General features: G+C 45.9%; 1 protein-coding gene across 1 annotated transcript; it reads right to left on the reverse strand.

The window, feature by feature from the left end:
• Nucleotides 1-595: 595 nt before the first annotated feature.
• RFC5 (replication factor C subunit 5) lies at nt 596-11665 on the reverse strand. The gene is made up of 11 exons (XM_080650388.1): nt 11494-11665; nt 9952-10016; nt 9561-9697; nt 8123-8202; nt 7384-7457; nt 6010-6169; nt 5267-5348; nt 4732-4861; nt 4096-4173; nt 3045-3099; nt 596-1491 (listed from the first exon to the last, which is right to left on the reverse strand). Exons 1-11 carry the CDS (start codon nt 11547-11549, stop codon nt 1395-1397), a joined length of 1014 nt encoding a protein of 337 aa, XP_080506514.1. The 5' UTR covers nt 11550-11665; the 3' UTR covers nt 596-1394.
• Between the last annotated feature and the right edge of the window lie 799 nt (nt 11666-12464).

The following is a 12464-nucleotide window of genomic DNA, read 5'->3' on the forward strand; positions in this document are numbered from 1 at the left end:
TTATCTAATTAGGACACCTCCTTCAAACATAATCTGCCTTTGGAAAATTTAATATATTTTAAATAATTTTAAAAGAAATGCAACATCTTATCCTTTGGCTTTCTTACTAGGTGCGTTATGGAGGCCAGGGTAATATAAAACGTGCTGAAAAAGGAGAGAAATCTCTCCTCTACCGCCTTGGTTGCTGAAGAAAACATTTCAAGATGAGAGACTCATGGAAGGAAAAAGTTAATAGCTTTGGCTGTTTCATTTTTTCCATTAGGGAAAAAAGTCACCTTTAAAACAAGTGAGTACAACAGGACAGCTGGGAATGGACTGGGCAAGTTTTTAATTTTGAGGTTATCTTGCAAAATCGCAAATAGTGTAGTCTGGAAGGCTCAGGGTGGCTTCCTTGAGGCCCCACTTAGCCATTAGCTTCCAACGTTGCTGGCGTCCTTGGGGAGCGAGTCCCACGTGAGTGATGGGAAAACCAACTCCTCCCTTTTAAAGAACAGCCTCCAAAGCTGATTCTGTGATATCAGAGGTGAAAGTTTTCATACAGATGCAAGTTGAATAAGTCAGTGTCTTTATAACTAAGGAAAGAAGAGTCACTTGTAACACAACCAACAAGAAAGCTGCTTTATTTTAATTCTGAAGAGTGATCAATGCAGCATTGACTGCTGTAGTGAACTGCCACATGTGCACCCAGGCCTATCCTTCCCAGTGGCAGGTGTAGAGTCAGGCTCAATCTTGTGTCCCCTCCCCTACCCCCACCCCCTGCAGTAAGTACGTATTATACAACTTCTGGCCCCTAATGGCATAAAAATGAAAGTTTTCTCTACTGTCCACCCACAATTAGGAACCTGCTAATAAGTCCTCTGCTTCAAGAGGAGAAATAAAAAGACCAGTTTTGCAAGGAAGAGAATTGAGTCCATTTTATAACAGTTTGGGCCAGAAATCTGTTAACATCTACTCTCCAAGTAGACACAGTGTCACAGACTATACGTGATTTTGGAGATGTTCTGTTTATCTTGAGTTGGAAGACACATGGGCCATATTAGATCTGAAAGCCTTATAGTCCAAAATGACCTGGAGTAGTCTAACTTCCTGTCATCCAAGCAACTAAAGATAAAAGCCTTATAGTTCAAATAAAGGTGTTTGCCTTTTTTTACCATAAAACACAAGTGGGCAGTGCAACGAGACAGTTCGCTAAAATTGTTCTGTACACTGCTCCAAACAGCCACAGACAGGGTGCTTTTTGTATGTCTGCCCACCCATGCCTGGAACAAGAATTTTCCAAGACTTGGGTGACTGTGGCTTCATCCCCTGACGTGGGCAGCAGTTCGTCCCATAACCAAGTCCCCTGTTCTCTAGTCGCTGCTGGGTCTGAGACTGCAGCAAATGGTCCTCAGCGCCTAGGCCTCCGAGACAATCAGGTCTCTGGTGACTTGAAAAGCTGCAATGAGGGAGCTCAGCTGAATCTTCTCGTTGGTGCCCACAGAAAGCCTGTACCTAAAGGAAACCAAAAGGTAAGAGCAGAGAATACCACAGACAGCAACCCTTTGACAAGAAAAAAATATCAAAGACGGAACATCTGAAGGCGGCTAGGAGGTAATGAGAAGTTATCCTGGACGGCAACCTTGTATGTGTCCTCTAACATTTCCTTCTCTGTCCTCAACACTCATCATTTTTCTTCACCAATTTGAAGGAAAAATTAAGTCTGAAAAATGGTTAGCAGTGTTCTGAACCTCACTTTGTTCTAGCTCTATAAAGATATGTAGAGTTCATGTGATTAAGAGTTATTTCTTCACCTACAAAATGCATGAAGGAGTTATAATGAAGATTTCCTTCCTCTTAATTCACTGGCAGTGTGGCTGATACACCTGTGGTTCTGGGGTGTAGTCAGTAAGCAAGACACTGCCATTTCATCTTGCCACCTTTTATTTTTATTACTTTTAAATCTTTTAATACACACACACACACACACACACACACACACACACTGAGTGGCCAGATTATTATGATCTCTGAACACATAATAATCTAGCCACTCAGTGTATATCCTATATAATAAAAGGCTAATATGCAAATTGTCCCCTCGACCAAGAGTTCGACCAGCAGGCAGGCCGGCCAACCGCCCATGTCCCCTCCCCCTAGCCAGGCTGGCCGGACCCCACCCATGCACGAATTCATGCACCAGGCCCCTCTAACACACACACACACACACACACACACACACAGAGTGGCCAGATTATTATGCGTTCAGAGATCATCATAATCGTATTTATTGATTTCAGAGAGGAAGGGATAGATAGATAGAAATATCAATGATGAGAGAGAATCATTGATTGGCTGCCTCCTGCACGTCCCTCCCTACTGGGGGTGATTGAGCCCACAAGCCTGGCATGTGCCCTTGGCCAGAATTGAACCTGGGACCCTTTAGTCCGAAGGCCAACACTCTTATCTACTGAGCCAAACTGGCCAGGGCTCATCTTTTCACCTTTTAAGCGGTTAAGCCATTGAAAGCAAGATCATATTCACAAGTAATGATAAGTCACCTAATTTGTGCATCCACAAGCCAATGAGGGCAGATTAGAGTTGGCCTACGCTAACAGTCTGATGTTGAAACCAATGCTTTTGTCTATTTAAATGACAGCAGCCAGCTTCACTGGGGGCTAATAACTGCTCACTGAACAAGGCAAAGTGGAAAATGGAGTTTGTTTACTCCCCGCCAGTATGCTGTGTGTGCAGAAGGCCTTCACAGCTGGAGGTCTGCACTGGAGCAGGCTCCCAAATAACAGCAGCATTAACAGCCAATGCAGACCAAGCCTCTGAGGTCTTGATCTCAAGTATGTAACTGAGTCACACCTGTCCTTGTGTTTACTCATGTTCTTAGAATGAGCATCTCACACCCTTCCCCATCTTTCATTCAATAATCCCACCAAAACTGGATCATACTTGTACAGGAATGATTTAGACAAAAAATTTGGAACCAAGCAAACAGAAACAAACCACAACAGGGGAAAAAGAAGGAAGAGAATTAAAATTGGGAAGTAAATACTCACTCAATGTCTGCCATTTTGGTCAATAAGTGTATTCGAACTGAAGATGGAAAGTCAACTGGGGGAAAAACACAATCAAATGAATGAGCCTGTCATTCCTTAGAAGACAAGTGCTTGTTTAAAGATAAGATGGATAACACTTTTCTAGTGGCCTCAGATCACTAGATACCACACCTCTAAGGAAGTAACAATTAGACAGGTTTTCATCCCCTCCATTGTGTCTTCACCCTTAGCCCCTCCCTTGCCCCGCCCCACCTGATTCCAGAGTGATCAGGACATGGAAGAGTCTCCAGCACCGCTCTTTTAGCAACTGGGTAGCTCTATAAGTTAACGTAAAAGCTGGTCTCGCTTCCTCTCCCAATTTTAAAAACAAACTATTGATTTTTTAAAAAGTCAATTTATGCTCAGTTTTCACAAAGTGCAAAGCTGGGCTTGAGCCAACCATGTTGTTGGGCAGAAGTTAACGTGCCAGCCAGCCAGAAAGAGGCCTGTAAAGGCGCCGGTAGAAGCAACATTCATGGACCCGACCGTCTGTGCAGTTGGCTGTTGTAGAGGAAAGAGCTCATCCAAAAGGCTGCACAACCGATCACCTGGTTCTCCCCCCAGAAGCCAACTGCTTGGCCTAGGGGTGATCCCCGTGTGAGAACCAAGGCTGTATAGAAGATCCACCCTAGTGTGGAACTTAAGATGGTTCAGTTAAGACTTTTGGTTTACATGAAAATAGATCTTCCTTCTCCCTCTCCTTTTGGGGAAAATACTATTTTAGAAACGTGAGTTAAAACATACTTACTGCCGTACAACACAAACCCTGGGAGGAAATGAAGTTTTAGCCCTCAGGAGTGTCCACTCTCCCCAGCAGCTCTAGGGGTTCAGAGTGTTTTCGGAATGAAGTTTTAAGTAACAAGACAAAACTAAAAATGAGGGGTTCAGTTTGTAATTCTTCATTCCTGTTTCTTTGCTTAAAAAATGAAGCCTCATGTTCCCTCTAATCACCCTTAACCATAAAGCACGCTCCCTTCTGACGGCTTCTGAACGGGAGAACGATGTAAGTTACCTCTATGCACAAACAAGTGTATCTCCGTCAGGATGTCATGTAATGCCAACCCCTTCAGAGTCTTCAGCTCCACGATATCTAGAGAGGAGCAGTTAAGGCAAAGGGGAAAAGTTCCAGAACAAATGTGCTGCGGATAATTTTGAATCCAAACCCTCGTGAGCGACTTTAGAAAGTAGAGCTTCTAATCTCAGTATGGTTTGTTTCGATGTGAAACTGCACACGAACCCCAATTCTTTTCTCATTTCCCTCTTCACTAAGGGCTTTCAGTGATGGCAGCTGTCTATTAGACTCCCCAGGTGGTTTCATGTCACTGCATCCAGCTTTTACTTTCACAGCAAGACAAGATTAACCGACTCCTTGAAAATGACTGCAGTTCCCACCACGGTCCAGCCTCATCTCCATCTGGGTGTCAGGTGGCTTCCAGGTACCCAGGTCAGAGTCCTTCAGGAAGAACTCGGGGCATCAGACACATATCCACTACACCCAAGCCATCTTACTCCTACATCTTACAAGCTGAGCAGTCTCTCACATGGCTAACTGTCTTGCCAGAGCGGGGAGGTGCTGGCTGTAGATCCTGGGGTCAAGTTCAGGCCTTGGGAACTGAGAGTGCTGTTGGCAGGACATGAGAAAGGATACTTCTGTAGGCCGTGGTGAAGTCTTGATTCAACATCCAGTCCAGGATGTTGGCGATGTCTGACTTGAGCGGGTGCCCTGTGCAGGTGTAGACAGTCTCCTCGGTCACCTTCCCAAAGGCCATGTTGGTGCTCTGCGCAGACAGGGAGAGAAAGCGGTGGCTGCCACAGCTGCTGCCAAGTTGCAGGCAGGTCGGGAGGAAACTGCTGAGGCAGCATGCAGGTGGGCAGCAATATCACAGGGCACAGGAACTGGAATCCTGCACTCACTACACTGGTAAAGGTGGCCTCGGGGAGGGTGCTGCAGCTTGCTGGCTGTTACAGCTGCAGAATCCTCCCCTCTCTTTCCCTTGTTTGCAACAAATTACTCTGCAATTTATCAAAACACAAAGGGTGGGGAGATCTCGACACATTAGGAGGTCAAGGTCTTCCCAGTTCTAGATTTCTGAATTTACAGACTGGCTGTACTATTGCTTATGTATTTCTTGAAAAACTATTCCAAAGCCACAACTTGAGATTTGCTACGAGTAGCATTGTACCTGCAAAATGTTCAGAGCCCGTCGCATATCTCCACTGGAGAGAGTTATAAGTGCTTTCATCCCATCTTCACTTACATCAACTCTGAAAGGAAACAGGCAGAGCTGAAAGGCCCCTGAGCGCCCAGGCATTCCCCAAGGGAACAAGATGGCCTGAAATGATTAAGATTTGGAAACGATGAAAGAAAAAAAGGGGAGGACGGAGTTAACTACTCTCCTGATCTATAGGATCTAGAATTCACTCTGGTATTGAGGGGCGACGGCTTCACATTAGTAGTCACAGCCCACTCAAAGTGACCCTAATGTAGGACCAGGCATCACTATATTGAGCAGCTGGCTTTGAATCGTGCTTCCTGGGGAGGAAAGAGCACTGGAGAGGTGTGATCACAGAGTCAAAGCACCTTTCAAATAAGCAGCAGCTCAGCTTGGTTTCTCGCCTGGCATCTGATTACACAGAACGTATTATCCCAGGACCTTCCCTTCCAGTCAAACAAGGCGAGAGGCATCTCAGCAGAAGGGACTTGGCAGCGTGCAGTTTCCAATGACAAAAGAAGAGGAGGAAACTGGGACAGCTTCCAGGGAGGAGGATGGAGTCAGAAGAACCAAATGACTTTCATGAACAATGTCCCGGACATACTGCTAACAGACCCTGAAGCGAGGCACTCCGCTAAGTCGTTTACAAATACCATCTTACACCACACTCAGTTCCCGGGACCCTCACCTTTCCTGCTTTTCCATATACTTACTTCTCTTCTTCTATGACATGTTCCAGGCGCGGGACCATGAGCTCAGGGGTCAGGGGACCGAATCGGAACCTTGTACACCGGGACTGCAGAGCGGGGATGATCTTTGACAGATAGTTACAAATGAGGCAAAATCTGGTATTTTCAGTAAATTTCTCGATCACTGGCAAAGGAAAAGAAAACCCCCTCATGTCCATTCTGATTCTTCAAAGGACCCTGAAATACTGAATGGTCACATGAATGGTGCAGGGAACAGGAATGTAACAAGAATTCAAGAATGCAAACAAATGAGGATGCTACTGGAACAAGAGGGTGTCACGGGTGGTCAGGACTGGAAATCACCCACTCTCTTTCCAAAATCTGATGGACATGTCACCCCACAGGCTTTACAAAATGCTTCTTTGTTTAAGATGCACCATGATTCCTGTGCTCTTGTCATCCTATTCCATTAAGATATGAAAGCCAGTGTTCCTGCCCTTTGGATACAACTCTATTTGGCAGGTTGATGCTCCACTTTCTACCAGGTGGGGAGGGCGTGGCTTTTTGCAGACTTCCCAGTGGACCTTGTCTCAAAGCCTTAGAGGGTTGACGAGAGAATAGCCCAAATTCAGAGATGATTATGACACCAGCTTCTCTGGGTAGGTACCCAATGTTTCTGCACAGGGATCTGCCCAGACTGACAGTCACTCTGCAGAACTAGATGCCAGAGTAAGACTGCCAAAGCTCCAGGACCAGATCTTTTGCCTTCTTCCTCCTCCCCAGCCTCCCCCCCTCCCCCGAACGCCTAAATGTCAGCCTTTCCTTTGAGCTGATTACCTCTGGATCTCAGTGAGATGACCAATGTCCTTTCAAAGAAAGGAACTGCCCTAGGCCCCTTCAGACAGACAAACCACAGGCTTCTCTCCCTTCCCTGCCAAACCATTTATTGGCAAGGGGCGAAGTAATGTCAGCTTTCCGAGTGTGACTAAATCTCTGGAATTTTCCTGGCTATTTTGTATCTAAGGGTACCAACAACAGAAGGTCCACCCAGCAGTTTAGGGATGAAAGACTTTCCATAACCTTCCATCAAATGATACAAAATCCCCAATCCTTAAATTGAAGCCAGCTGAAAAGAATGAGACACCACGAATCCCAACAGGGCCTGTATCTTTAAGCTGTGGAAAGGGGAAACCCCCCAAATGGAGATATTTTGCAAATATGTCTTACTTATTTTGCCTAGATCGTCAGGTGGGATACATGGAGAAAGGTATACAGAGATTTCTCTGGGCCAGAAAGGAATGAAAATGGAAATGAGCCACGTCGTATCTCATGCCCAAAGTTCCCAATTCTCCGGATGTGCTCATCAGCCAGCACGCTGGACTTAGCAGCCCTCCTTACCTCTCCTCAAGGCATTCTGGGCGTCCTGAGTCATGGCATCCGCCTCATCCAGGATCACCAGCTTAAAGCCTTTCCTAGGAAGACAAATGGCACCACGTAAGGATTTCAATCTCCCTTCAGCTTCAGACCCAAACCTCCATCTTCACCTGTGTGCCATCAGGCCCCGTTTCAGGCCATTTCTCCCAGAACGCAGACCAGAGCTGACAGCTGTGGTCCCAGAGGAAACGCCCCCATCACTCCTTCAACTCTTAAAGGGAACTGAGGTCTAACGTCCATATTTTTGTTATGGTCTCCAGCACTTTCCTCTTTCTTCCGCACAGTATCCTATAACTCTAGTGCTTTTTCCCCTACCTCCTTCACTCAGGCCTGTCTTCTTATCTTTTTTATTTTAGCCACCATCCTAGTTATTCATCCTGATCTCAGTTCATTTTTGTCTAAATTTGAACTAGCTCATCCAGGCTTAGAATGGAATCGGTCCTCAGTTAACTAATAAAACGAAGTTAACGCTTTCCCCAAGAACTTTCTAATACAGATTTAGATAACATTTTATTTCAATATTTGCATTTTAACTTTTTTTTTTTTTGCCACCATCCCTGTACTTTGTCTTTTTTAGGCTGCTTTTGACAAAGTCATTTCCCCCGGCGTTTACAAACTGGCAAAGGGAGGCTAAAAGAAATTCAGCTGTATAATCTCACTGATCAAAATCTCAGGGGAGAGAAATTATGCAAATATGTCTTACTTAAATATTGTCCTTGTGCTAGCAAAGCTCAGGATTGGTCCCCGAACGATGTCTATTCCTCTGTCGTCTGAAGCATTCAGCTAAGTGTGGAAGAGAGAAGCCAGAATAAATAAAAAACATGTTGGTAGACTATTTATGAATTAATTACCTTTTCATCAATCTAGCTCAGCAAGCTAGGTCTCCAAGTCTAATGACAGCTAAGAGATAATCACTATTCAAAAAACAAGATCACATTTGTATTAAAACTCCTAGCTCACTAGATCGATCACTCAGTCTGAAAGGCAAAAGACTGACTTTCCTCTCCCCTTCTGAGGACAATCACTGGCAAACTCTGGAGGAATAGCTAAGTGGCCTGGTCTCAGTGACCTCTGACCCGAGCAGAATGATGCTAATGTTAGCTGCCACAACCTAGAGCAACCCGGAAGATACCAAGTGTCTAACACATTGAGGTGAGAACAGGTGTGGCAGCGAGTTCTAAAATCTCGAACAAAAGAACGAAATGTTTTTCTTGCAATCAACAATATTTAGAATGTTGTAATCTAAGTGTATTACAGTGAAGAGGTGGCATACTCAAATTCCGTGCTTTGAAGAGAATTACATGAAGACATATTTTAAAAGGTATTGGTGCCCTGGCTGGTTTTGCCCAGTGGATAGAGCGTCGGTCTGCGGACTGAAGGGTCCCAGGTTCGATTCCGGTCAAGGGCATGTACCTTGGTTGCGGGCACGTCCCCAGTGGGGGGTGTGCAGGAGGCAGCTGATCGATGTTTCTCTCTCGTTGATGTTTCTAACTCTCTATCCCTCTCCCTCTGCCTTCCTCTCTGTAAAAAATCACTAAAATATATTTAAAAAAAAATAAAATAAAAGGTATTGGTGGGGTGTGGGGAAACCACAGGGCTATGCAGCAGGGCAGGGACTACTGGGGCCCATTTCACCCAGGTCTTAAGGGGTTGGTGGGGCCGTGGTGATGCCACCTGAGAAGGCAGTGCGATGTGCCCCGTAGAGGGGGATATTGTCAGCCCATGGTGGCTCCCCGGCAGGACTAAGCATCGTTCTCCTCCCCTCCCCCACTCCTGCCAGGGTCCCTATTGGCCAAACCTAACCAGGAGCCAGAGGGTAAGGGAGCTTGCAGTCAGTACAGCTCAGCTTTCCGGACCAGAACCCAATGCAGCAACGTGGAGAAGCACATGGAGGGGCACATGGAGGCAGCCAGCAGCTGAGTGACCACGGAGTGTTTGGGTACAAGCTGGCAACGAGCCCTACAAATGCCTTCTAGCTAATGCCGATCCAGACCAACATGTCAATTACAGAAAAAAAAAGTGAGTTGACATATGTCTGCTTCTTTCCCAACCAGCAGGACAACTTCCTTGTAAACTAAAACAGAAGTAGCAGAACTAAGAGAGACTGGAGTCCTTTGTCAAGTAAGAGTAACCCCGTTTACCTCCAAGACCATGGAGCCGAATTCTTTATCTTTGTACAGCTGTTTAGCACAGGCCAGGATGGTGGACGTCTTTCCTGTCCCCGGAGGACCATAGAGAAGTAGGTGTGGCAGTCGGTCTTCCCTGATAAATTTCTGAACTGAGGATTAGGGAGAAAGAGACTCCATCAGTTTCTGAGAGCCTCACTCACTGTAGGCCCTCGAGGTGAGGGGAAGGCACTGCAGCCCCATGTTTAAATCAGAGGCAGAGGCAGGAATAAAAGACCTGAAGGACTCCACGCTTACATCAACCTCCCACAAAGCTCAACGAGACTCTTCCAAGTGATTACTCAGCAGAGACAACACCACCAAGAAAGTCGAAAGGTCCTTCAACTAGGATAACGTGGATGCTTACTGGTACTCAAAATGTCCTGATGAGAAATGAGATCGCTCAGTGTCTGTGGCCGGTATTTTTCAACCCTGAAATACAATTTAGCATGGATTACACCACACATAAATGCAAGAACATGTTGTTATGTGCAAAAGAATCCTTTCGTATCCTAACTAAAAGAGGAAGAGAAACAAAACCCTTTATGTTTGAATGTACACCAGTGGTTCTCAACCAGGGAACATTTGGCCATACCTGAAGACATTTTCAGTTGTCACAGTTGGGTGGAGGTTGCTGCTGGCATGTAGTGGGTGGGCCCCAGGAATGTTGCTAAAGATCCTATAATGCACAAGACAACCCCTATACCCCTCCCCCCTAATCAAGTATCTGGCCCAAAATGTCAACAATGCTGAGGTTGATAAACTCTAATTTCACCTTTCCAGTTGTCTGCCTATAACCTCAGCTTGGATGGGCACCTATGATTTCAAGGTGAACTCAAAATTGAACTCACACCCACTATACAGAAACAGATAATGATGGTATATCCAAACAATGGAATATTATTCAGCCATAAAAAGAAATGGTGTTACACACTACAACATGGATGAACCTTGAAAACACGGTAAATGAAAAGAAGACAGTCACAAAAGCTCACATATTGACTGTATTTATATGAAATATCCAGAAAAGGCAAATTCATCGAGAGAGAAAGCAGATTAGTGTTTGTCGGGGGCTAAGAGAGGGAGAAATGAGGAGTGACTGCCAATGGGTATGTGGTTTCCATCTGGGGTGATGAAAATTTTTGGAACTAGATAGGGGGATGGTTGCACAACATTCTAAATGTTCTTAATGGCACTGAATTGTGCACTTTAGAATGCTTTCAACTATAAATGGTAAGTGACATGTTTTTACAATGATAAAAACAAATTGAAGTTATTATTAGACAAGAACAACCTGGAATTTGCTGCAATTGAGCCAAATCCCTGTGGTCTTTAAAACATCATTAGGACATAGTTGTGAGTACAAGTCTGAATTCAGACCACTTGCGTTCAAATCCAAACCCATTTTCTAGTTCTGGATCTAATGCAAATCATTTAACCTTTTGGCTGTATTACTCCAACTGTAAAACTGGAATAAGGAATACCTACCTCCTAGGACCTTTGTAAAGATCAAACATCTAATCGGGTTCCTGCTGATCGAACAGAAGGCCACTTAAATAAAATTTACCTAGAGGGTGTGATTATTTTAGTTTAGTATTTGACCAGTAATCGCATCGAACATTTTGGCAAGAGCGAAGAGGACATTTTGGCACTGTGGCCGATGCAATGTCAAGACGCGGGATCAAATCCCCGTGCTGTCATTCAGGTGCGAAAGCCCTGGCAAAAGTCCTAAGAACGGAGGGAGACTGGGGAGTTGGGGGAGGTCGAGACGAACCTCTGAGGCTCCGCCCCGGCCGCAGTTCCGGGGCGCAGGGTTGAAGTCCCGCGGGGACCCGGCCCCTTGCCTACCCCAACCACCGCCTCTCCAGAGGCCGACCCCCTTTCCCGCGGCAGCCAGGCCTCCTCCTACCAGGGCAGGTTCCTGATCTTGGACGCCGAGGGCTGCTGGTGCGCTGAGGTTTCCATGGCGGGGCGATGAAGGTGTCCAACCCACTGGAGTCGTGGCGTGCCCGGGGGTCAGCACTGAGCTCCGCCCAGATCTAATCCTGGGACCCTCGCACTTAGAGTTCGCGCGCAAAAGCGGCTCTCGCGAGATTTAGTCGCTGCTTCCGACTTCCTCTCTAGGTCCCGCCCCCTCTCTGTTGCTAAGGCGCCTGTTGCCTAGTTACCGTGAAGCGCGGGCCCTCAACCTCCCTTGCACTGCCCTCTCTGCCTTGCTGGGAACCTCCCTGAGCCCAGTGAGAGGGGCAGCAGGGAGAGGCAAGGCCACCCCTGCAACTGCCAGTCACCATTGCACATTAAAGTCTCCCGGCCAAAGCCAAGCCCAGGCATCGCCAAAGTCCAAACGCTTGCCGTTCAAAGGAACAGAAAGCCGCCGGCGCTATAAAACCCGGAGGAAAAAACATCCCCAAATGATACGCCAGCTCTTCAATGTCGATGCCATCTGAAAAGAGCCTCGAAAAACCTTTTAGCCCCAAAGCTGTGCGGTGAGTACTACGAATAGAAAAGCAAGTCCAAACAAACACACTTTCAATGTGTCCCAAACCCATGCCCCTCACCCAACAAAATGTAGAACCAGAAACAATCCAGAGTGAAAACAAAACAAACAAACAAACGAAGGACGTCCAGTTAGTTAACATGTGTAACTGGAAAGGGCAGTTAAGAGGCACAGAGGACAGGCTCCCTATGATTTGAAGGTAAGAGGGGAATTGCTATCAAAATTTTAAGTGTTTTTTTTTTTTTTCCTGAGGTGAGGGGATTATGGACCACTTTTATTTTCTTCTGATTTACTGGTCTGTATTTCCCAGCAATAAGTGTCTTACATCTTTAATAAAGGTTTCTTTTTTTTTTTTTTAAACATGTTGAGGAAGACAATATGGG

The sequence above is a fragment of the Plecotus auritus genome (genome assembly GCF_963455305.1).
Source record: "Plecotus auritus genome assembly, chromosome: 13".
NCBI classification, from domain to species: Eukaryota; Metazoa; Chordata; class Mammalia; order Chiroptera; family Vespertilionidae; genus Plecotus; species Plecotus auritus.

Coding starts and splice junctions, on each gene's coding strand:
- RFC5 (XM_080650388.1), bottom strand. CDS start 11,549: ATGGAAACCTCAGCGCACCAGCAGCCCTCGGCGTCCAAGATCAGGAAC. Junction 3,100..4,095: donor ACACTTGTTTGTGCATAGAG/GTAACTTACATC, acceptor TTTTTCCCCCAG/TTGACTTTCCATCTTCAGTT. Junction 1,492..3,044: donor ACCAAAATGGCAGACATTGA/GTGAGTATTTAC, acceptor GGTTTCCTTTAG/GTACAGGCTTTCTGTGGGCA.